The following is a 24,930-nucleotide window of genomic DNA, read 5'->3' on the forward strand; positions in this document are numbered from 1 at the left end:
CCCACGGAAACCACTCTCGCCCACTTTCATGCTTCAGGGCTTCAGCCAGGGGTCTGCAGGGGGTCAGGAAGGAATTTCCCTCCCCTCATGCCCAATGGGGCTATTTATTCCCCCCCCCACACACACACACCTTCCTCTGAAGCATCAGGGAGGGTGGAGACAGGCCATCCGACAGCCTGGGCTGCTCCTGAGAACCCTCTTTTAGGGGCCTGGCTCAGCTGTGGAGTGCGGAGATCAGATGGACAGGGAAGCTAGACACTCCTGAGCTTCACCCAGCTCGTCCCCTGCGCCAGGTGCTGTACGTAAGGGCACCCTGGTCTCTGTTCGACTCCGCACACTACCCTAACTCACACAAGCAGCAGGCCGCCCGTCCTGTTCCACTACAGCCGGGCAAGGGCTTGCCACGCTCTAGGACAGTCCGTCTGGAGGCAGCATCACGAGGTTGTGCTGGGGATACTGGCTAACCCCGCTCTAGTTCTCGGCAGCCACAGATCTCACTTCAGCAGGGTCGTTCCCCCATTTCAACCGACGGGGAACCTGACCCCTTGGGGCCTGCCCAAAGCAGCCAGGGGGCCAGCTACCCGTCGTTGCCCAGGTCCGGCGCCCACACTTCAAAGAGAGCGCCAAGACCAACCCCAGGTCTGGGAAACCTGCCCTAGAGTTGCGTCGATTTCCTTGAGCCAGAGCTGCTGGCTGGAAGGGGAAGTTGGACACACTAACGAGAAATCCCACGCCAATTGAACGGGGATCGGAATCGACCGTCCTGCAGAGCCGACCCATAAATACTTCATCCCCACACACAGGCAGAGACAGGGATCAAGTCACCCCGCAGCCTGCTTCGTTAACTCCCGGTGTTGCTTGCTCAGGCAGGTTTTCCAATGCTTGAATCCTTCTCACGGCTCATCTCTGACCCATCCCTATTTATCCACATCCTCCTTTAATAGTGGGCACCAGAACTGGAATCCCAGCCGCGGCCTCACCAGGAGTTCAAATAACCTCTGGGCTCCTCCGAGAACGCCCCACCATTCCCCCCTCCCGGATCACGCCAGCCCGCTAGACCAGGCTCTGCTCCACGGACAGAGCGGCGGATTCGCAGATGCAGGGTGGGCTGCAGTACTGAAAAGCAGCTCTCCAGCGGGACGGAGCAGTTGCAGGATGAGAATCAGGACCAGAATCAACCCCCCTCTCCCCTGAAGGGGACTCGGGAGGACATCACTCTGGAGGAGGGGGCGCTGCAGGTTCCCCCTGGCCCTGTCCCGTTACTTACCGAGCAGGAAGAGAGATGGGCCATAGTACTCCGCATTGCTGATGACATGCTTCAGAGAGGTAGGCAAGGAGCCATCCATCACTGCGAGGGGAGAGGGGCCGTGAGACACAGCAAGGGGGGGGGTTACTCCCCTTTGTATGGGGAGAAAGGAGGGGGGCTGGGAGCCAGGACTCCTGGGTTCTCTCCCTGGGGGAGGGAGCAAAGGAGGAGAGAGGCAGCTCAGATCCTGCTCCCCCCGCAAGCCCACCTGCTGCAGCCCATCCCTCGCCCGCCACCGGCGCCCCCTCACCGTGGCGAATGCCGTCCGAGAAGGCGGGGTCCTGGATGGCCTTCTTGAGGAAGTTGAGCATGGATTTGAGGAGGGCGGCTCGCTGCGGGATACACTGCACGCCTGCAGACAGGGAGAAGGCAGGGAAGGAGAGGTCAGCACCCGGGCCACCGCCCCCCACCCGCCCTGCCCGAGCCAGCGCACCCACCGCTGCGGGGGGCGACGACAGCACTGGTCGCGCTGCTGATGCTGCAGCTGGGGGCAACGGCGCTCGGCATCCTCGCTTCTGCCACCACCACCACCGCCGCTTCCGGCCGGGGCTCTGCTGAGGTGGAGGGGCCCGGGCTGCTCTCCATGGCCACGTCTGACACTGCAGGGGACACAGAGCATTACACGCTGGGAACCACACGCACCGGGATTCCTCAGCACCACAGGGCTGCCACCTCTCTGGGGCTGAGACCTCTGGGAGTGGGGGCTATGGGTTAGAGCAGGGGGCCAGGAGCCAGGACTCCTGGGTTCTCCCCCCAGCTCTGGGAGGGGAGTGGGGTCTGGTGGGTTAGAGCAGGAGGGGCTGTAAGCCAGGACACCTGGGTTCTCTCACCAGCTCTGGCAGGGTAATGGGGGCTATGGGTTAGGGCAGGAGCAGGGCTGGAAGCAAAGACCTCTGGGAAGCTCTTTCACTCCCAAACCCCTTCATCTCCTGGGGCAGGAGACCTGCAGCTCAGTCAAACCCAGGCCAGCATCCATCTCCACGAGGCTTCGGCCGCAGACAGGGCAGAACCGCTGGGTGATGGGTGGGATGGGGGACGCAAGAGGGGGCAAGGGGCTCAGAGGGCGCACGGCCCAGCACCCCACAGTGCTCTGGGACATTTCCAGTTACCTTCCATGTCCGTCTCCATCTCCTCCCCTTCCTGGAGAGGGGCGGTGGGTGGTCTCTGGATCTTTGGCTTTATGACGAAGGGGCACTCCCGGCGGCACAAGTCCACCTCGTGCTGGGGAGAGAGCAGGGCATTAGTGGGCGCCAGGTGGGGGGGAGCCGCGGCGGACAGGGGGCCAGTTACCTCTAGCCGGTAGATGAAGATGGAGAGGCCGCTGTGGGACTGGAAGGCCGCCATGTCCAGGTTGGTAATGAGATCCACCACACGGACCGCCCGGGTCACAAATGTGATCTGGTCCTGTTCGTCCCCCAGGAACTTGATCACCTGGTATGGGGGAGCAGCGAGATCCCTGGTTACGGGGTGCACCGAGGATCGGGGCCACACACTCACCCAGCGGGGCTTTGAAATCAGCCCTAGTTCAGCCCATTCAGTGTGAGGGTAAATGCCAGTGGGGACAGCCGAGACCACCACCCATCCCATCCGGCCTTGCAATCTGTGACCCTGGGAACGCATGGATCTGCCTGGGGGTGGTGGTGGGGATTCTCCAGCTCCTGGGGTCTTCAGTTCAGGCTCTGGGACAATCTCCAGAGAGGGCAGAAGTCCTCTACACCCCAACCCCCTGGCCACAGCCTTTCCAGTGAGCCAGCCAGTTCTCTGCCCTCGGGCCAGCTGTGGCCTGTCCCCTCCAGGGGGCCCCAGCTCCCATGTCCTGTTCCCACTACCCCAAGCCAGCCTGATCAGAGCCGACGCCCTCTAGAGGACAAAGGCCCTCTCCCCACATCACCTTCAGTAAGGCCTCCATCATGCCGCAGGAGACCAGCGCTTCCCCGCCGGCATCGTAGCTGGCCAGGTGGTAGAGGAAAGAGAAGAGGGCCGTGGCGAACTGATGAGGGTACGGCTCCATGGTTGGGTCTGCAAGGGACATCCTGGTCAGCCTTTCACCTGTGTCTACCCCGGCCCCACACCCTCCAGCCCTGCACCCAGCCGCCCCCTGCTCACCGATCATAGCCTGGATACAGTTGCGCACCAGGACCGGCAGGAAGCCGTGGTAAGAGGCGGTTCCCGTGCAGTCGATGATGCTGCTGAGTTTCGGGGTCCTCTCCAAGTGGACAATGGAGGTGAGGGTTCTCAAGGAGGCCGCCTTGATGTCCTGCGAGAGGTGACGAGAGGTGTGAGACACCAAGCTGGGCCCTGGCTTCCCAGCACCCTCAGGGGGAAACTGAGGCAGCTCAGGGATCAGCCGCCAAGGCCGTAACACATCAGCTGCTGGCTAGGTTTCCCTCCCACATGAGCAGAGCTGACAAGCACAGGTGCCCCGAGAATCCTGGTACCCCAACTCCATGGGGTGACCAACTATCCCAACCCCCCACCTGGGACGCTCACCATGAGCTGTTTGTCCGTTATCTGCAGCACGTCCACCAGCTCCTCTATCAGGCCGTTGTACAGGATGCTGCTGGCCGACTCCTGCAGGGCGTTGGAGTATACTGCGGGCACAGAGGGGCAGCGCATCAGGCCGGACCACGTAGCTGGCAGGGGGCCCAAGCCTGTGGCAGCTGCCTCAGATCGAGCAGGGCCACTGGGCAGCAGTGCCAGGCTGCGCAGGAACCAGCCACCAGTGGGCACAGCGGGTGCCAGGCTCCGCCCTCCAGGCCGAGGGGGCGGAGCCAGCCGGGACCATCAGAGGCCCCCTTACCTAGGATGGAGATGGCATGCAGCCGGGCCTGGACAGCCTGCAGCCGCTTTCTGTGGTTGGAGAAGCCGTGCGCCAGGCGGATGTGTGTGAACAGCAGCATCTGGAGTGGGGCAGGGAACAGTGAGTATTGGGGGTCGGGGGGGGATTACGGTACAGCCTACAACTGCACCCCACCCTTCCCAGCTCTGCACAGCCCCCCCGCCCCACCCACAAGGCAAGAGGCTCCCCCCAAGTAGCTTTTAATCAATAGATAGAGTGAAAACTGAGGCAGAGAGGGGAACGGGCTCTCCCCCACAGTCAAGTCAAGCTGCGGATAGAACCCAGGAGTCCTAGCTCCCAGGACCCCACCTCTGACCACTCGCCCTCAGGGATAGAGCCCAGATGTCCTGGCTCCCAGGCCCCGGGCGATGCCCCAGCACTGACCTGCTTGTCCTTGGGGATGCTGTACATCTTGGTGAGGGATTCCATGATCTCGGAGGGGCTTTCTGAAATCTGCGGGAGGAGACCAGACGAGGCGCTCAGCACCAGGCAGCTTCAAACCCGCGTACAACACACACTCCCCGCCCGCTCCAGGCCCTAGGCCTTACCTTGTCCAGCTGTTCTATGTGGATGTAATGCAGTGTGTTGCTGGTCGTCTGCAAAGAAAGAGGGCGGGGGCATTAAGGGACGGCTCTGCACGGGGCCTGCGGGTGGGAATGGGGAGGGGGAGCTGTCCACTGCTGTGTCTCCCCACACAAAAGCTAGGAGATATAACCCAGGAGTCCTGACTTCCAACCTCCCCCACACCCACCCCTCCTGGCACCAGGGATAGAGCCCAGGAGTCCTGGCTCCCAGCCCCCTGCTCTAACCAATAGACTCTACTCCCCTCCCAGAGCCGGGGAGAGAACCCAGGAGTCCTGGCTCCCAGTCCCACCTCGCTCTAGGGGGCATGACGGGCCACAAGCTGCTGAGGGTGGTGGGTGTCCTGGGGCCGCGGGCACAGCTAAGGAAACCTGCCCTTCCCAGATGACTGCTGACAGCTCAGGGGCACTAAGGACAGAGCTTGCAAGCCAGAGCCAAGCGGGGCTGGGCTGGGCCCCGGAACTGGCCTCATTCCATGGCCTTTCAAGCTACGATCCCCCCGCTGCCCCACACGGGGGTCTCCCCCTAGAGGATCAGCCCTCCCCGGCCGGACACTCACCCTTTTATCCACTTTGACCTCGGTGCCCAGATCTGCATAGAACTCAAAGTGCAGCGTGGTGGCACTGGGTGGGTATTTCTACATAGAGAGCACAGCACGGGGGGGTCAGAGCGCTGCAGGGGACGGCCTGCCCCTTCCCAGACCGGGGAGAGCCCCACCCCCTGCCTAGCACCAGCAGCTACCCCCGGTATTGTGGTGATACTACCCCGCTCCTCTCGCCTCTCAGAGCTCCCCCTCAAGAGGGAAACTGAGGCAGGGAGCCCAGCAGGCTGAGCTGGGACTAGAAGCCAGGAGTCCGGAGCGCCAGCCTCGTGTTCGAGCTGCCCTGGCAAGGCGCTGTGAGCTGCTGTTTCAGGGAGGGGAGACGGAGCAGCTACCATTACAAGGAATCCCGTCTTAGAGCCATGGAGAGAACCCAGGAGTCCGGGCCCCCAGCCCCCCTTCCCACTCACTAGACCCCACTCCCCTCCCTGTGCCAGGAATAGAACCCAGGAGTCCCGGCTCCCAGCCCCCACTGCTCTAACCCACTAGACTCCAGTCTCCTCCCTGTGCTGGGGACAGAACCCAGGCGTCCAGTAGAGAACAAGTGACGTCGGTCATACTCAATGGAGGGCAGCACTGGGGGTTCCCCAGGAACTCAGCCCATGAGGGGTCAGGGCACGGACAGCGCCAGGGGTCCGGCATGTGCCACGCCGGCCATAGCCCTGGGCCAGGCGCTCAGGGGTCTGGAAGACGCAGCTCAGGGCCGGTTAGCCGAAGAGTAGGAAGCCGGGGTGGCAACTCACCACCATGAGTAAGTCTCTACAACACCCAGCCAGTCCAAAGCCGTTTTCCTTGCCGCCCCAGCTCTGCGGGAGAGGAGAGGGGGATTAGCGACATACAGAGCCCCCCAAGCCCGCCCCCACCCGCGGCGTGGGGGACGCTCACCTCAGCCAAGTGCTGCAGCCGGGACAGCAGGGGCGCCCGCTTGTCGGAGCCCAGGCGCGTGATGTAGTTGGAGCGTTTGCTGAAGACGTAGAGCAGGTTCAGCACGGCCAGCACCACCTGCATGTCCGAGGAGGCCAGCAGCGTGGTCAGGTGCTGTGGGACAGCAGGAGGGGTTAGACGCTGCATGGGTCGAGGGGGGTTCTCGGGGCTCAGAGCTGGGGGACCCCAGCCCGAGAGAGAACCCAGGAGTCCTGGCTCACAGCCCCCCCATTCTACCCACTAGCCCCACCTCAATGGAGCTGTAGAGATGCCGGGAGAAGCTGTACTCTATGAGCAGGGCGGTGAAGTTGAGTACAGCCAGCAGCAGGGCCTTGAGCTGCTCCCTCTCCGGCCGGTCGCACACCAGCATCCACAGCATGTTCTCCACTGTCTGCCCGGCGTCGGCCAGGATGCCGTCAAAGCGGTCGAGGAGATCCACCCAGTGGTACAGCTCGCACTGAACGGGGGGGAAAAGGAGGAGACACGGGGGTGAGGGGAGCAGCCAGCGAACCCAGGAGTCCTGGCTCTCCCCTGCCCCGACATCTCTTCCCCGCCCCAGCCCCATACCAAGATGGGAGGCTCTTACCATACACTAGAACTTAGACCGGCCACCAGGTAGTCTCTCCTGAGCCATGGACTTGGCTGGCGGCCACCACCCTGCTGGTCTGGATCACAGCTGGCGCACCTAGAGGAGATGGCCCTGTCCCCCATTCCCCCACCCCCTGAGCCAGCCAGTCCCCAGAGCTGGCGCCCCCTGGCGGGGACATGGTACCTTCTCCCCTTCTCAATCCTCAAACCCTTGGAAGCAGCTGGCCACGCTGACAGCGAACGAGCGATTCCTGCCAAACCCCCGGCAACACCTGGGGCTGGCCAAGGAGCCAGGGTCCCAGCTGGACGGGCGCCGAGCCGGAAGCAGTACCAGCCGAACGGCATGCGCATTGGACGCCTGGGAGACCCACCTTCCCGATGTTCCATGTCTTGATCTGTTGCAGTTCCAGCAGCAGCTGCTCATCGTTGCAGACTTTGAGCTTGTCAATCAAGGCCCTGCAGTCGGCAGGCTAGGAAGAGACAAGTGGGGAGAGGCAGGTCAGGGGGACCAGGCTGCTTCGGGCCTGGGGCAATGATCTGGCTGGACCCCCTCGCCCCAGGATTCCTCCAGCGTCCCGACAGCCCTAGGGCTGATTTCAAACACACTGGGAGAACCCAGCGGCTCTGTGGGGCATCAGAGATGAACCCACAGGACTGAAGCCCAGACCTCTGGCATCAAGGGAGAGCACCCCCTCTTCACATAGCAGGGCCCCCAGAACGCACCCTACAGGGAGCGACAGTTTTCACACTGGCTGGGTCTAGTGGTTAGTACAGGAGAGCCGGGAGTCAGGACTTCTGGGTTCTATCCTTGGGTCTGGGAGGGGAGTGGGGCCTAGTGGTTAGAGCAGGAGGCTGAGAGCCAGGACTCCTGGGTTCTCTCCCCAGCTCTGGATTCAGTTTGATCCCAGTAAAAATGGCAGCCCAAGCACGGCCTGGCAATTCCTAGGCCAGAGAATGTACATTCCATTGCGAAGGCAAGATCCCGCCTGCAGCAGTAACATCTCTGTCAGCGTGATGGCCCAGCTGGCCAGTAGCCCAGCACTCTGCTCCTTTGCCAGCCCCAACTCCTGTGTTTAATGGGGCATTTCCCCAGGAGCCTTCCAGCCCCCCAGTCATGCCTGGAAGGCCAGGGGTTCCAACCCCCAGAGATACTCACAGCCTCAGTGGGGGTTTTCTTCAGTTTCGTTCGGTCCACTTTCATTTTTTATTCTTTTCCACTTTCTGATCCTGGAAGGGAAGAACGGAGAACAGATGGTGAACACAGAGGGGGCCAGGCACGGAGCCTCACTGCCGGCTGAGGGGTTTGTTCTATTTGGGCTGCTGTAAGGTCTGGGAACCCTAGTCCCAGCCCAAGGCCGCACCATGCCAGGCCTGGACAGACAGCTCACCAAGGCGGGTCCTTCCCCCACCAGGGACAATCTTGAGAGACAAGGCAAGGGGACAGGCCACGGATCTCACCCAAGGTCACAGGTTAGTGGCAGAGCTGGGGACAGAACCCAGGAGTCCTGGCTCCCAGTCTCTCCCCCCTGCCCCCTAACTGCTACTCCCCATCCTCAGCCAATCAAAATTGAGGACCCCATGTGGCCACACCGCGGTTACCCCGACTTGAGACCAAGGTGCCAGCCTCCAGACCAGGGTCCCCCTAATCACAGACTCCAGCTGCCCCACCCCCTTCCCAGATCAGGGGGTTTCCCACTGCACCAGGTGCCACTCAGTTCCCCCCTCCCCAAACAAAATCAGCCCCCTCCATTGAGCCATCCCAGCTCCAGCCTCCTTCCCACCGTGCCCAGTGCGGCCCATCCCACTGGAGAGGGGAAGGGTGACCCCCAAGAGTTACCCCGGGCAGGGCAGGGCGACAGTGCCACGTATGGGTAGAGCCAAGGCGGACTCTGTCCCCAGCCAGCCCACATATCTGTCCAATAGCCTGGAGTTATGGGAATGCCCCCGCCCCTCCAACCCATTCACTGCTTTCACCCCTCCCCCAAACCCAGGCAGGGTCTCCACTCCAGCAGCAGCAGACCTGAGCCCAGGGGGTTTGAGCGCCTCAGAAAGGAATCTGCTTCTGACCCTCGATTCAGGCTCCAGTCCTGACCTTGACTCAGCTATCCCGGAAGAGACGCTTGGAGTGAACCCGATGGTCCCCCGCCAGCTGGCAATTCTTGAGATCTGGGTCTGACCCCTGGGCATCCAAATGGCTTTGTTGCTCTGGGCTGCAGTTGAACAGCTGTCCAAGGAGCACAATTTTCGGGACAGGCACTGGCTATGCAGCACGGGGAGGGAGGGACCCCGATCTCAGCTGAGCCCCCTTGATTGGGGGAAGAGGAGGAAACACCTGGGCCCTGTTTGCATCACAAGGGCCAAGCAAGCCAGCGGCATGGCTGGATTGGAACCCACCCCAGGGAAATCAACAGCAAAACAAAAAAACCCGTCACCCCAAGCACAATCTGCCTTCAGAGTCAGAGCGAGACAGACAGCTTCCCGGCCCGCAGATCAGCCCAGAGGGGAGGGATCGGGGCCTGAGCAAGGCACTAAATCAGAAAAGGGGGCCCAAACAGCCACAGCGTCTAGTTTCAGGAGTGGCTTCATCGTCTTCCCTATCAGCCACGGGCCCGCAATGCTTTATTCGGCACCAATGCCACCACTGCTGGATTGCGGTGTCCAGTTCAATCAGAGAAGGGTTGGAGAAAAGCCACAATTAAAAGGATTAGCAAACTGGCTTTCAAGCAACAGACTCCAGGAGCTCCAGCTCTTCAGCTCCCCAATGAGGTGTCGTCTAGCCATGGGGAACCAACATTTGAGAACAGGAACGGGCTCTTGGATCCTGCAGAGAAAGGTCTAACAGGCGTGGCCACGCAGGTCAGACCAGCCGAGCCTGGCCTCACAGTACCAACTGGGAACAGCACAGACCACGGCGTGAGCTGGACAACAGCATGAGAAGGAGACCTCGGGCCCCATGCCAGAGCCTGAGCCAGAACTAGCCACTTCTCCTTCGGGCACATGACTGGCCGCTGACCCCTGCCCTTGCAATCTGCTTTTTAGGGTCAGGCTTCCCTGCAAACAAAGCCGGGGCCAGTCAGGCCGAAACTACAGCTCCCAGAAGGCAGTGGGCTTGCCTCGGCCTTGGCTGATGACATCACGGCTCCAGCTCTGGAACAATGAATGTGCAAAAAACCCCCGCAGGAGCAGGAGTGGGAGGGAGCGGTTTGAAGAGACGGGGTTGGGGATGGGGGCGTGGCGGGAGGAAGGCCATGCTCAGGGCCGCTGGAGCAGACTCGGGTCCCAAAATCCAGTGTGCGCGCTCCAATCCGCAGCACGCGTGCAACAGGGGAACCTGAGCTGTAAGAACTACAGCGCGTCCTTCCGTGCTTTGACCATTCCCTGCCTTTCCCGGCTCTGGCAAAGGAGCCGACTGGGTTGTTCAGAGCCTACAGACTAGGAGCAGCCCTGCCTGCTTCTTCTCAGTCTTTCACCACAGGATAAAGGGCCCGCGGGGGATCTCATCTGGCCCCCTGTATTGCACAGGGCAGGGAACTGCCCCCAACAGGTCCCAGAGCAGATCTTTTGGGGGAGGGAGCCTGAGCCTGATTTACGGATGGAGAATCAGTCGCTCCCTTGGTTGCTCACTCTTGGGTCAGGCTGAGAAGCTGGAGCTGAAAACTAGGACTCCTGGGTTCTGCTTCCAGCTCGGAGGCGAGAGGAGTGGAATGGAGAGCGAGGACTCCTGGGTTCTGTTCCCACCTTGGCAGCAAGCAATTTCCTGCCGGGGCTCCCTAAGCCAAGCCAGGTGAAGCATTCGGGTCCCTGGGCAGAGGCTCCCCAAGTAGATTGTGAGCTTAGGCTAGGGCCACACTATGCAATTACTTGGGCCCCTGGGCACCATAGCTGGACCGGGCCGTGCACCGGTTGGTGTACACAGCGCTAGGTCGGCGGGCAACGAACCGACCTGCCCGCGTTACGATTGCCTCATCTCTCGCTTCACATGCCTGTCGCCAGCTCTTTTGGGGCCAGGCGACGGACGAAACCATCCCCTTCTGATCAGCGGATAGGGCCGCGGTCCAGAAAGCCCACGCCGAGTGCTTTCAGACACTAGACGAAGCTGGTGGCCAGGAGAGGGCCAGGAAGCAGCACGTGCACCAAATTTGTCCTAGACTGCTAGGACCGCTTGTCAGAAGCGCCAAAGACCCCTGACCCCAAGCCCAGAAGAAAAATGATCTAAGCAAAGGAACGCAGCTTGCCAGGGAAGAGAACAGCAGAGACTCACAGGCTCTTGGACTGCAGGGCACATGCCAAGCACCAGTTTCTAACAGTCAAGGGGGAATTAGCCACTGACACAGACCCCTGAGGGAAGCGAGCGACGTTCCCTCGCTTGTCGTGCCGAGATCAAGACCACACACCTTGCTCGAAGACAGGCAAGTTTAGGACTCTGTGGGAAACTGTCTTGCGTTGTATTATTTAGATCTAGTCTGACCTCCAAGATCCTTCTAACCTTCTGCCCACCCTCCTGGAGCCGAGCCACAGCCTGGCTAGCCTTAGACCAAGGCTTGGTCTCAGTCAGTGGCCAGTGGACACTGTAAGACGCCCTGAAGTTACAGTTTAAGTTTCCCTTCCAGATAACCAGAGTTTGGCTCAACCCAAAGGAGGAGAATTTAGATCCCTTCCCAGAGCTTCTTTACCTTGTACAGTATCTCTGTACGTTCATGTGACCGGTACACGTGTCCACGCCTGCTAAAAAGCTCTCAGCCAGGAGTTCCATCAGCTAACTGGGTGCCGCGCACTTAAAGGAAGTTTCCTTTGATCACTTTGGAGTTAGAGACCATTGGGAACCCAGGAGTCTTGGCTCCCAGCCCCCTGGCTCTCACTCGCTACAGAACCCAGGAGTCCTGGTTTTGCAGCACTGCAAACATGACTGAATAAATTGGACGACTCATTCAAAAATGAGAGCAACCCGACAGATCGGAGGAGCACAGAAAGTGCCGCTTTTCTTAAAAGTGAGTCAGTGAAGAGACCGGCTCTAGTTTAAGCAGGAATGAATTCAGAGACGTCCTATGGCCGGGGTAAACAGGAGGCCAGACGTCTATTTGGAGTATGATTTCACAAGCTGCCAGGACAAGTGTTTGAAAGGCAGGTCTTGGGGGAGCAGCAGCCAAGGCCACATGTCACAGCGGGGCTGGGCCGGGGGGAGGTTTGTTAGCCCACAGGCCGGTTGGACACAAAGGAGCCCACCTTCCTGGAAGCTGGGGAAACGTACTGGTCGAGACGTTCTTCACCGAGGCCAATCTCAGAGCTCTGACCTTCTGGAGCACAGCCAGCACTCCTTTCCACCCAAAGGAAGTCATTAATTATAGCCTGACAGAGCACAGGACTGGGAACCAGGTCCTCACAGATCACGCAGTCCCGTGCCTCAATTTACCCTTTCTAAAATAACCACATGCTCTATAAACATGAGCTCCAACAGCCTGCAAGGCACAGGAGATCAGACCAGACCGAACTGAGGTCCCTTTTGAGGTCCAAAGCTCTTTCACACCCCTTTGGGGGTGGTTAGATTAAGTTCTTCCGGCCAGGACCTGCTCAGCTCACTACTCTAGACGCCATGGTCAGGCCAAACTGAACTATCACAGAGGAGCCTTCCAGCCACATAAGCTAGGAATCCAGAACTGGAACAATGGGATCTTCCCCCTGCTTTTATAGAAGGGAAGCACAAGGCATAGACAGATCAACTGAACCCAGGAGTCCTGGCTCCCGGTTCCAGACGCCTGCCAGAGGAACTTCCAACTCCTGCACCCTGGTCAGGTCGTTAGTGGTAACCGTCCTGGCTCGTGGAGTCTGCCCCACGGTAGATTGAGTTCTAGCGACCAGTGTGCTCTCCTGCTCCGAATTGGGCACCAGCCAGCCCTGGGGCCGGACAGAGGGATCTGGCCCCACAGAGCACAGGACCCGGGACGGGGGAGGCAGCTGGAGGGGAGAAACCCAAGGAGACAATGAGCCAATCCTGGCCTGATTAGGTTCTAGCCCAGGCAGCCCACGTGACAGTGGATTTTGCTTCCCCAAAGGGCAGGTGGTGCCATGCGCTGGGACTTTTGTGCCAGAATAAGAGCTGTGGTTTGATTCCCAGGTCGGGGGTGGGGGACAGTTGGATGAATGTCACCGGTAAGAAAAGCTGACTTGGGGGGAGGGTGTATCTCGGGCCCAATCTGCTCAAACAGCCCCATATGTGGGCCACTCAGCCTATCCTTCGCTCACACGAGGGGCACCGAATTTCAAGGCAATCTGAGGAACCGTGCGGATTTGTCACTTGTTTTAACACCCTTTGATCCTGGCACAGACTCCGGCGCAGGCCGGTGGCTGGGGCCAGCTTTTCACATTGCTTTTCTGTCTCTTTCCCCTCCCACCTTTCACCGGTCTAGACTGTGAACTCCTTAGGGCAGAGACCGTCCAACTAGGTGTCTGTCCAGCACCCCATGAAGCCAGGGTTTTCACAGGCCCCGCAGCCAAGCCCTGGGGGCTGCCACCATCTCAGTCAGCCTGACTGGGCACCGTTGCTCTGCAGCATTTCAATTAACAGGGACACAGCGACAGGCTTCCCTTGAAAGCTCCTGTCCCTCTTCTGATGGCGACTGACTTGGGCTCCGAGCCTGGGTTACAGATCACTGCTAAGTTTGGCCACCTTTCCCAGCACCGCGCCCACGTTCCGGCTAGGCCCTTGGGAGAGGAGCTTCCGCAAGCATTCGCTAGAGTCAACGCAGCCTTCAGAGCAGAAACGCCACGCCTAACCCCCCGGCCGGCCCAAAAGAGCCGACAAAGCACTTCCTGCTGGGTGACCCAGTTTGCTAGAGAAACCAGTCTTCGATGGGAACCAAAGCCCGGTCGTGGGGCGGGGCCCGTCCGTCCATACCCTGCTTGGCGAGGCCTGTGATCCTACCCCACCAGACATCTCAGGAGGCTGCAGGCCAGTGGGCCCCCACCGCTCCAGGTTGGCTGCCTTAACTTGGCAAAACAACCGGAACCTGGCTGCTCCCAGAGCCTGCTGCTCCTCTCTGCTCCAGCCGCAGGCCCTGAGGCTGTGGGGCAGATTGCATTAGCTCGCTCTTCTCCTTGCACTGGCTGGTTTTAAAAGCCACCTGGCCACACTTTCGCACAGCTCTCAGCTGAGCTGGGGCTGCTGCTCCGATGATAGGCTTCCCGCAGCTAGGCACTGCCCACAGACACCCACCCTTCGCTACCCCTCGAGGAGCCATGCTCCAGCCTGAAACCGAAAGCCAAAACTCCCACGGCATCCCCAGCTGAAGAGCCTGGGCCGGTAGCTCCCAGCCGCACAGAGCACGGCCGACACTCACCAGACTGCCCCACGGCAAGAGACCTATGCGTCCACTTCCCATTGTCAAATCTGTTCAGATCAGACTGATCAGGAAGCCAGTCTCCTCCTGTCCCCCACCCCCAGCAACACTGGACACTCTAGAAGGGACCAAAGCGTCGTCCTCCACAGACTTCCTCCCAGGGGATTTGCAGACAGACACCTTGCAACCCGCAGCTGCTTAGTCACGGCCATGACTCCACGAGGAGTTTTCGTTTCGGTTCTGGAACAACAGAGCCCTCCGCCCCCGCCTAATAAATAGCTGTCCACTCACGTGGCAACGCCAAAACCATAGGACAAACCTGGACCACGCCAGGGCTTCCAGCCCCATCTTTTGCATCCTGCCTGCTGTGGCTCACGGCTCCAGCAGCCCTCCCGAGATCAGCCGTGCTGTCGCTAACTGGCGCTAGACAAACCCCTGTGCTGTGGGGTGGGGAGCTGCTGGGGCTGTGAAGCTCAGAGCCTTCCCCACCCAAAACTCCCCCGGCAAAGGGGCAGCAAGGAACAGCATGCGGAGGTCGGAATGATGGGGGCGGCCTGGGCTTGATCCCTGGCTTTTAGATACTCATACGCCCATCCCCTATGTGGGGTCTCTCAATCTGTAGGTCGCTGATCCTCAGCCTCCCTGTGAGGAAGGGCAGTGCCAGCAGCAGCTCTGCCTCAGTTTCCCAAGCTCAGAGACTTGCCCCTGCAGTCTCAGTTCCCAAGCTAGCACCTTAACTGCCAGGCAGTCCTGCTAAGGCCAGAGAGGTGGGGTGAACGCCATGCGCCCGAGACTCCGGACAGGCCTGAACTCATTCCTGCTGGAACTAGAACAGAGCTCTTTGAAAACATCCCGGACAGACTTTGCCAGCGCTGGCGAATCCAGCATGACCTTCAGCAAGCGCTTCATTCGCCTCCCTGTGCATCTCATTTTTCCTCTGAATTTGTTCGGCTCCAATGGTCGGATGGAGCTGAGAGGGCTCTTCAAACTGGGATCAAGTCACACCTTAGCCTTCTTTGTGAAGTTAACCAGAAAGAGCAAAAACAACAAGGAGTCCCTGTGGGTCCTTAGAGACTAAAATTTGGGCATAAGCACAAATCAGACATCAAGAATTACAATATTCAAAAACCAGTAGAACACTTCAATCTCCCTGGACGCTCAATCAGACTTAAAAGTGGCCATTCTTCAACAAAAAACTTCAAAAACAGACTCCAACAAGAAACTGAAGAACTGGAATTAATTTGCAAACTGGACACCATCAAATTAGGCCTGAATCAAGACTGGGAGTGGCTGGGTCACTACAAAAACTAATTTCCCCCCTGCTGACACTCACACCTTCTTGTCAACTGTTTGAAATGGGCCACCTTGATTACACTGGCATCATTAGCACTACAAAAGTGATTTTTCCTCCCTTGGTGTTCACCCCTTCTTGTCAACTGTTGAGACTAGCCCACTTCCATCTTAATTGGATTGGCTCGTTACCACTGACACCCCACTTGGTAAGGCAACACCTGTCTTTTCATGGGCTGTGTAGTTCTACCTTCTTACTGTATTTTCCACTCCATGCATCTGATGAAGTGGGTTTTAGCCCACGAAAGCTTATGCCCAAATACATGTTAGTCTCTAAAGTGCCACAAGGACTCCTCGTTTTTGCTGATACAGACTAACACGGCTACCGCTCTGAAACCTGTCAGAAAGAGAGAAACACTCTGGGAGCTCAAAGGTAAGTTTTCCAATCCGTTCTCTCCAGCTGATCGACACCCGCCTTGAATCATGGGCACCAGAATGGGACACACTATTCCAGCAGTGGTCGCACCAGTGTCAGATCCAAAGGAAACAATCTCAGTTCTTCCCGTGTGAAGCTGGCCAAGTCAGGCGTGTCTCCAAGGTTTCCTACCCTAGCGAGAACATCAGCTCTTTGGGGCGGGGACCGTCTCTTCTAGGGACACTGCTCAGCAAGCAGCACTTAGTCATTCTGCTCACACCCAAGCCCCAAAAAGCCTGCTGGGCAACACGCTGCATTCAATGCAAAACACCCACAGGTGCAAGTCTGGTGACTATTTTAGTTGCAGTGGTTTGGGCATTACGGTAGCCACTTTGTACAAAGACAACGAGACGCAGGATGGGAGAGGGACAGCGGCACCGACAGGGAAAAGAGTCACCAGATGGGCAGCGGGAACAGACCCCACCCACTACGCTATGTTGCTTCAGCCTGCAAGAGCCCCCACTCACACCCATGGCACGTTGATCCGACTGTGCAGTGACACTTGTGACTTAACACGTGGCACGGGGGCAGGGGCCTGGCTGCTGTGAGCACTCTGTTGCCAGAGGTTTTGAAGTCTTGGACGAAATACAGCACTGCATGGCTCCGACGTTATCAGACTAAAAGGCGTTTTTCCCCCCAAGTCCCTGGCCTTCTGTGTCACGTTAATGCGAACAGCCGGGCCGTGGAACCTGAGAAATCTCCAATGCAGAAGGAAGTGCAGCCACCTCTCGTGCAGAGAGCGGCAGCTAAACAGAACACAGCAAGCTGCAGGACAGCGAGGGAGGGGGATTCTGGGCCACGAAGGAAGCCCCATGAAGAGCAATACAGGATCTTTAGCAGCTTACTTAAGACTTTGGGCTCTTTTTGTTCTGTGTTTGTGAAGCGGCTAAAACAAGGGGCTCCTGGGACTGCCACCATACAAGTAACCTGCGCAGAGCAGAAGGGACCTTGGCTGAAGATGCCAACAAAGCGAGAAGCAAGATGCTCTGGGAGTGATCAATGCAGGTTGAGTCCAGTGTGACCTGGGAGTCAAGCTGGTTTCAGGGAAGACAGCGTGCTTAAATCCAACAGGGTAGGTGGCAAACTCTTCAGGGTCAGTACCCCTGTTTGAGCTACAAATGCTGCTCGGCCATCTCCACTCTTCAAATGTTGCTGGGGTCTTCAAATACACTTTCTGGCTTGCTGTTTTCAAACAGGATGGTTTGCTTCAGTCCTTGATAGCAAAGCACAGTGTGAGCACAAGTCACCCGACGGTAAGGATGAGGGAGCCCTTTGAGACAAGATCCAACCAGAGACATTCCGGCCCAACACTGCCCACCTGTGAAAAGCAGAGCCGGAAAGAGAGACCTACGGATTGTCACTGAACGCCTTCACTCCAGGTCTTGAAGGACATTGTTAGCCTCCAGTTACAGGCCCTGTCCCACTGCTGAGCTAGCTAGGAGATCTTGGACAGGCAGTGGAGGTGCCGGTCTTGTGGGGTCACAGGCCAAACGTTCCGAATCCACCCAACCAGTTCCTGACCTTCTAAAGGGAGCCATCCCCTCGGAAGTGTTAAGGCTAGAAAGGAACCGTAGATCTAGTCCGATCTCTTGTACAGTGAGACCACAGGACCCCTGTGCTGAGCTCAACAAACTGCAGTTGAACAAACATCCCTCTTACAAATACACCCAGTCTCGACTGAAGACCTGCGTGATGGAGACACTCTTACCACATCCCTGCACAGGTCTGTCCCAATGGCCAGCCAGCTTACTCCTGACTTTCATCCATCGCGGATCAGCTACCAAGCCAGCGATCTCAACCTGCCTCCTGGGTGAGATCCAAGAGCTGTCTGAGGTCCCATCTCTTCTCCCCAGGCTGTGGTTAAGTCACTTCTTAACCTTCACTTCCATAAAGCTACTTCAGTTGTTTACCATGCGAACCTTGGACGGCCCCCGTGGTTCTTTTCCAAACCCTCTCCTCGTTTTCCCAGAGTCGTTCTAGATCCACTGGGGCACCAGACCTAGACGCAACCTCCCAGTGACGCAGCCCCGTCTCTGCAGGTTTTTTAATGTACCCAGCGTAGGTGCACCCCCACTTTAGCAGCTGGGACTCCCTGGCACATGTAAAACATTCCCCATGCCTGCCTCGCTAGCTTCCCAGTTTCAGCCTTGCCAGCTTCCCAGTTTCAGCCTTGCCAGCTTCCCAGTTTCAGCCTTGCCACTAACAGCTCCAATGACAGCCATCCATCAGCCACACGGTAGCCCTCAGCGCGCGCTAGTCCATTTCTCGCCTCCTGCCCGACAGCAACCATCGCTCCTGTAGTGCTCCGCACAAGCGCCTTCCCCTTGCCAGGTGCTGTACGGAGGCTGCTCGCTGCCTTACAGCTCAACAAAGGCCGGGGAAAGGAAAACACACACAGACGTGAAGCCAGCAAGGCAGAGGCAGCAGCAGAAGCCAGAAGTCCTGCCTCTTGTCCCTCACTACGCAGCCGCTGTTCTAGATGGAAATGAAAGCACTTGTCGTCGAACGCTGACCTCCAAGAGGAAACTGGGTGTGTATAACATTTGCCCCCCTACAGTCAACACCCCACCCCACCCCACCCCACCATGGCTTGGTGCATCCATGCGAAACTAACAGGCGAAGACACTGCACTAGCCTGATCTAAGTCCAGAGAGGCTCCTTGATGGGGCACCACCTCCATTCTCCACAAATGTCTAATAGTTTTCCCTGCCTACTAACTCTACCTATGATCAATGGGAGAAACAGGCTCTTTGGTTCACTTTGTAAAGCTCTAGCTTTGTACCGTCAGCTTCGCCGTTAGCCCTCATTTGTTCTGAGCTTTCCCAGTGAAAGAGGGGCCAGCTGGGGGCATGGGGACCTGCAAAGGCAGGGGGACAGGTGCATGATCAGCAAAGTGTTTTAACTGGCATGATTTCAGTTGGACAGTGGCCCCTGAAGTTTGTAACTTACCATTCCAAGGCCAGAAGGGATCATCCAAGCCTAACCTCCTGGCTAACACAGGCCAGAGAATTTCACCAGTTCCCCCCAGGGGTGGAGCCCGACAACTTGTGTTTGGCAAAAGCATGTCCCAGAAGGTAGGCAGTCTGGATGGGAGCCTCCATCTCCATCCCCGGGAAGTGTGTCCCAAGAGTAAACCATCTTCTCTTTTAGAGACAGGCGCCTCATTTGCCATTTGAGTTTGGCTGGCTTTAGCTTCCAATCGTCTCACCACTAGAAGGGGCTTCGTACTCAAGCCTGGGATGAAGGTACTTAGACATGGATCACACTGTGCTGTAGCTCCACACTGGTGCTTAAACACACCCAATAAACTTTAATCCCCTTTAGTGTCTAGCAAGCAACAGGATGAAGCATCCTGGGTGAGAAAGAGAACGGGGCCAGTGTGCCTGACTGCTCGTTAAGAGGAGTCGATCAGGGTCATGTCAGGCTCCTTTATAATATTCCAGTCGGATTCTCTTTGCTCACCCAAGACCTCCCAGGGAAGAACCGGTTACCTCTGTCAAGTACAACGCCCGCCTGAGTGCCAGGACTCCTGGGGGTTCTGTGCCCCGCTCTATTCCTGTCACTGACAAGGTGGGACCACACACAAATCACTACCTCCAAGCCTCAGTTTCCCCACTGATTAAACAGGCAGAAGTTTGAGACATGGAAAGCGCGGAGATCCTCTGACCAGTGATCTCTCTACCCCAGAGCGATTTACTCTGCACAGGTTCTAGACGTGGTGACAGCAGTACATAGAAGGCTGCAGGCTTTAGCAGCGAGGCCAGCTCTTCGGAAGCACACCCTTAAACGGCAGAGGTTGGAAGGCACAGTCACACATTTCTGGCCGGGGGTCTTGTCCTCCACAACAGAAGCAGCATGCTTGGTTCGAGAGGAGAAATCTGCCAATACTTTAACGAGGCGGGGGTTGGGAATACACCCAGCCACTCACTTCAACTCGCTGGCTCATCTGGAAAATTGCTCCAGTGAGCCAGGCAACAAGTGGAGCAAGTTTTAGTAACTCTGCCATTATGACACACATCCGATTAAGAGTCTCTGAAGGATCCAGGGCAGAATTGATTCCACCAGCGATGTCCTATTTATCTGGCCACGCAGCCACCACTTAGCTATTGCTGAGGAAATGTGTCAGACAGCAGAACACAAAGCCAGTCTAGTGCATCTCTATACACACACCCCCCCCACACTCCCAATGACTACCTGCAGGCTCTGATCCTTGCTCCAATCAGTTTCATGGTTCTCTAAGATGCAGGCTTTTAAGAGACTGAAAAAAATGGCATCGCGGACTCAGTTACCCTGAATCTCCCATCAGCCGACAGTGGACAATGCCCGGAGGGCTGGCGGTTTCCAGTTCTGGCACAGCTCCGTCGAGTGAGCCTGCCTCCAGGACCGGCTCGCCGTTACTCACAGGCATGCCAAAGCAGGGGGAGTTGAAGTGGAAAAGGTTCTTTCAACTCTGTTTGATTCACAAGGCTAAATATGGGATTCCATAGTGACGCTGCATTTTAATCGGTACGTCAAGCCGTCTGAATCAGTCTTTTTTCAAAGAAAAACGATAGCTCCCCCACAGGGCTAACCCCAAGCCTCACAGACAAGCCAAGAGGCTGGAGAATGCCGCTAAATCGGCTCTTCGCACCGGGTCTGACACCCATTCCAGATTACAGGGCAAAGCAGAGGGGTGCTGCAGACAGTGCACATACAGGCGGTGTGAATGGTATTGCTGGACTTGGCTCAGGGACTGAAACGGAGTCATGCTGGTCTGAACTCTTACAGAAAGGATCGTCACTTGAACCTAAAACATCTAACCTGGCAGTACACACCCTCTACGTGCTGTCCTCTGGGTCCTGACTAGTGAAAGGCACCAGAAAGTTAGGTGACTTGACAGAGGTCACAGTCAGTGGCAGAACTGGAAACAGAACCCAGGAATTCTGGCTCCCAGCCCCATCCCCCTGCTCTCGCCACTGGACCCCACCCTTCTCCCAGAGCTAGGGAAAGAACCCAGGAGTCCTGGCTCCCAGCCTCGCTGCTCTAACCACTAAACACCACTCCGCTCCCGGAGTTGCAGAAAGAACCCAGGAGACCTGACACCCAGTACTTCACACCAGCAGCACTCAGGCCAGAGTGGGGGGTCATCCCACAGGTATTGGGGCATCAGACCACTCAGTCTCCCTTGCAGGAGGACAGCTATCAAGGCCCTGCGCTAATCATTAGACACACTCCCTTCACTACACAGCAACCAAATCAATGTTCTTAAGGCAATGTAGCAATACCAAGGGGAGCCCGTAAGCACCTCCCTGCAATTCCAGGCGCTGAGCAGGCCGACAGTCCCAGGGAATGAACCTGGGACATTTCTAGGGCGGAAACCCTGGGACTGAGCCAAGACCCAGAGCTCAGACACACAATTCCACTGCATCACATCGGGTGCCACCTCACCTGAAGCTAACTGGACTTAATCAGGCAACTTTCCATGCTGCTGTAGGCTGGGAATTTGGGAAGAACCTAGGTGTCCAAAACCCATGGAACCCCGGAGTCCTGGTGCCCAGCCCTGCCACCTCCACTAACCCACTCCACCTCACCTCTGCCCAGAGCCAGAACGCATAAGGCTCTGAAAACCCCAGAAGAACTTACTTAACACCCACCACCTTCAGCACATATTCTATGCGAGGATCTCCAAGCACATCACCAGGGGACTGGTGAGCAGAAGCCTTATCTTTCAGAGAGGGTGGATGCCCTGGCCAGTATCAGAGCTGGCTCCAGGGCTTTCAGAGCCAGAACCTCCTCACCTTCAGCCACCAGACGCCCTCTCTGCAACATGAGACAGAGCACTGTCTGGAGGCCAGAGCTCCATGCCTAGCTCTGCCTTGTTGTGAGCTCAGATGTGCCTCAGTTTCCCCTCCCACCAACACCTTGGGATAGGGGCATTCTCACCGCACATCCGTGCGGGCCCCAGCACACAGGCAGCCTCCCTGCCCTTGAGGGGGGCGCCCCCTCAGAATAAAGATCAACCCAGAGAGAACACACCTGCCGGCTGCGGTGTTAGCCAGTTCACCGTGGACCCTTATGGCCCCTCATCAGAGGAGCTTCAGCGGCGTGGGTCGCCGTCTCCATCCTCTCACCATCGATACGCAACCACACCTAGGGATCGCTGCCAGAGCAAAAAAGCCCAGCTAGGTCACCAACAAGCAAGAGTCACCGCTAGCTGACAGAAGTGAGCGCCAGAGGTGTGCGGACACCCACCTGGAATCACAGCCAGTCCATGCTCAGTCCGGTCTGCTGTCCAAATCACTAATCCAGCACCCACGCTTCGCCCCAGCCGGCCAAGGGAAACACCTTCCGGTTTTCGCAGCCACTCTAATCCACTTCGACCAGACTAACTGAGGGCCTAGGAGGAACCAGAGACACGTGTGAGACCTGGCATTGGGGGCAGGTGGGGCAGAATCTACCGAGACCCCAGAATGGGCACGGGGCAGAGGCCAGACCATGGAGACCCAGGTATTGTGTTATACAGGGTAAAGAGCAGATACATCCCTAGCAGGCGAATTGGGCAATATATTGGGGGACAAGTCAAAGCAACTTAACAGCAGACAGGAAGCCAAGTGGGGTACCTGCAATACCATGGTATTCACCCTACGGTATCCCTGCCTGGCATCGAAAGAGTGAACCTAGATGTGGTTTTTACCCTTCCCTCCATACAAAACCCAGGAGTTATCTGATAACATTCATATGCAGCAGCTCCCATACAAAACAAGGGGAAGTGCCTCTTCTCACACACCCCACACTGTTAACCTGTGGAACCCATGGCCACCTCACTTGTGAAGCCCAAAAGTAGATCACTGGGGTCCAAAAAGAGCTGGGCAGCCCCATCGATGGATCTATCCTCCATGAAGTTATTAGCCAAGACAGTCAGGGACGCTTGGGACAGCCCAACTCTCTGACAGCCAGAAACTGGGAGGGGAAGATGCTGGGGGGGGGGGGGGGTCTTTCCAAAACTGCCCTGTTCTGTACGCTGCCCTGAAGCTCTGGGCCTGGCCACTGCAGGAGATGGGATACTGGGCTGGATGGACCATTGCTCTGCACCACTCTGGCCTGTCTTATGTTCTCACCTGCTACAAAGCAGGAAATCAGGGGGTGAAATTCCCTGGTCTGCGTTACACAGAAAGGGACATTGTGAGCTAGTCTTACCCCCACCCTAGACAGATTTGCTTCACACACCACATCAGCCCCCCGAGAAAAGCACTGAGTGCTGTTATACATGCAAACAAAACAATAAAGAGCCAGGCAAGCCCTAGTCACCCAACAAGTATCCTGCCTTAACGTAGACTCTACGGTTATTTACAGGGAGTCTCCCACCTCTGCACACCACACACTACGCAGTTGGTCACCCCCAAACCGTGCTGAAAGCCAGCAGCAGGGAGAGGCCGGCTGGGCTCGAAGCTGATCAGGGCTCGGCCGCGGCAGACCCAACTTTTGGCAGCTACAGGATGAGCATGGGCAGCCCTGCGGTGCTAGAACAATCCCCGCCCCCATGCTAGGCTTCCCCGCTCACCTAGCATGGCTAGATCCAGAGCAGAGCCCAGGCATGGGTCCAGGCAAAGCTGGGGCTCCGCTCAGGGCAAAAAGGTGTGTGGGGCAGGGGGGAGGAGAGAAAATGGAGAAAAGTCTCCCCCTGAGCCGCCACTTCAATTTAGACCCAGAATTGGGAGGTTCTGCAGCTTCGCCCCACATGCAAGGGTGGGAAGAAGTGCCAGCTCCAGGTCCTCCTCCGGAGAGATTTCTACAGCTTGGCCTGGGACAGGGGGAGCCCCAGAGCACCTCTCCCAGCTGGGAGAGGAGGGATTTCCCCAATTACAAAGCTTCCTGGTGGGCTTCCCACCCAAACCTTGGGGCGGGGCACCATTTCCCCACACACCCAAAGAAATCAGGGAGACCTCCCTGACCCACCCTCTTTCACATCTCCCTACCGCAGTGGCACCCGCCAAAATAACTCCCCCTTTGGGCAAGACTCAGCTAGTGTCGTCCCCCTACACTAGCTTCAGGGGTCCCCCTTTGAGCTCTTCACTCCCTCCATCATCCCCTGCCTTTGGGGGTCATCCGTGCCCCTTCAAAGCCTTCCAGGTTTCATGGGGTACGGAAGCTCTGTTATGGAGTTGAGGGGAACTGGGGCAAATACCCTGCAAGGAGGGAGACAGGGGTCCTCATGGGAGGAGGGGTTCCAGGGCGAAGACCCTGTGGAAGGTAGCAAGTTCACTGCCCAGGAAGGGGAAATGACAGACTTTGGGGGACTGACAGTTTTCAGGGGAGTGGGGAAGCCAGGCACGGAATGGTGGGAGATGGACCCTCATGGGCAGGGGGAACCCATCCTGCACAGATCGGGGGGGGGGGGGGAAGGTCCCTGCCCAATGGGGATGGGAGAAGGGCAGTGGTCTATGGAAGAATGGTGCAGATCAGGCGGGGGGGGGGGGGGTGTCTCCGTGGGGAGGAGGGGAAGGTCCCTGTCCAGGGGGTGGTAAGAGAGGGGCAGGCTTGCTGGTGGGGGGGAATGATCTCTCAAAGGAAAATGGGTTCTTCCCTGCGGGGGCAGGTCTCTATGGGAAGGGGGGGAGAAGAGAGGCAGGGCTTGCTGGGGGTGAGAGCTCTATGGGGAGTGGAAAAGCAGGTCTCTGTCAGAGCATGGGAGAGAATCTCCTCTCTCATGGAGGGGGGCAGGTCACAGTCTGAGGGCACAGGTCTCCATGGGAAGCAGAGTCCCCTCTCTCCTGTGGCAGCGGTGGGGGCAGTGCTCCACATCTCCCAGCAGGGGTCATGTCTCCCCTCTGTCCCTGTGGGGGGCAGGTCCCGGGGGGGGGGGGGCAGGGAGGCGGCCTAGCAAGGTAGGGGGATATGACAGGGGCAGGAACCATGGCAGGGGGGATAGGCCCTGGCTGGGGTGATGTGGGGGGGGGCAGGACCCATGGCGGAATAGGGGTGATATTATGGGGGGCAGGTCCCTGGTTAGTG

The 24,930-nt window shown here is 57.9% G+C and overlaps 1 protein-coding gene across 5 annotated transcripts in view; it reads right to left on the bottom strand.

Moving 5' to 3' along the window:
• Positions 1-24,930, bottom strand: part of HUWE1 (HECT, UBA and WWE domain containing E3 ubiquitin protein ligase 1) — a 60,468-nt gene that overhangs the window by 34,592 nt on the left and 946 nt on the right. For 4 of the 5 annotated variants that reach the window (XM_077840599.1, XM_077840596.1, XM_077840597.1 and 1 more), the window contains exons 2-19: positions 22,171-22,315; positions 7,997-8,067; positions 7,212-7,310; positions 6,503-6,709; positions 6,214-6,366; positions 6,072-6,134; positions 5,287-5,364; positions 4,694-4,741; positions 4,530-4,598; positions 4,107-4,206; positions 3,797-3,897; positions 3,413-3,563; positions 3,198-3,325; positions 2,597-2,737; positions 2,416-2,527; positions 1,744-1,905; positions 1,557-1,658; positions 1,268-1,348 (exon numbers count right to left, since the gene is read on the bottom strand). In XM_077840599.1, the coding sequence (XP_077696725.1) occupies positions 1,268-1,348; positions 1,557-1,658; positions 1,744-1,905; positions 2,416-2,527; positions 2,597-2,737; positions 3,198-3,325; positions 3,413-3,563; positions 3,797-3,897; positions 4,107-4,206; positions 4,530-4,598; positions 4,694-4,741; positions 5,287-5,364; positions 6,072-6,134; positions 6,214-6,366; positions 6,503-6,709; positions 7,212-7,310; positions 7,997-8,041 (1,840 nt within the window). In that variant the 5' untranslated portion in view covers positions 8,042-8,067; positions 22,171-22,315. The remainder of the gene's footprint in view (positions 1-1,267; positions 1,349-1,556; positions 1,659-1,743; positions 1,906-2,415; positions 2,528-2,596; positions 2,738-3,197; positions 3,326-3,412; positions 3,564-3,796; positions 3,898-4,106; positions 4,207-4,529; positions 4,599-4,693; positions 4,742-5,286; positions 5,365-6,071; positions 6,135-6,213; positions 6,367-6,502; positions 6,710-7,211; positions 7,311-7,996; positions 8,068-22,170; positions 22,316-24,930) is intronic. The other variant, XM_077840598.1, reaches the window with a different exon arrangement.

Source organism: Eretmochelys imbricata, chromosome 23, assembly GCF_965152235.1.
Source record: "Eretmochelys imbricata isolate rEreImb1 chromosome 23, rEreImb1.hap1, whole genome shotgun sequence".
Classification (NCBI taxonomy): Eukaryota; Metazoa; Chordata; order Testudines; family Cheloniidae; genus Eretmochelys; species Eretmochelys imbricata.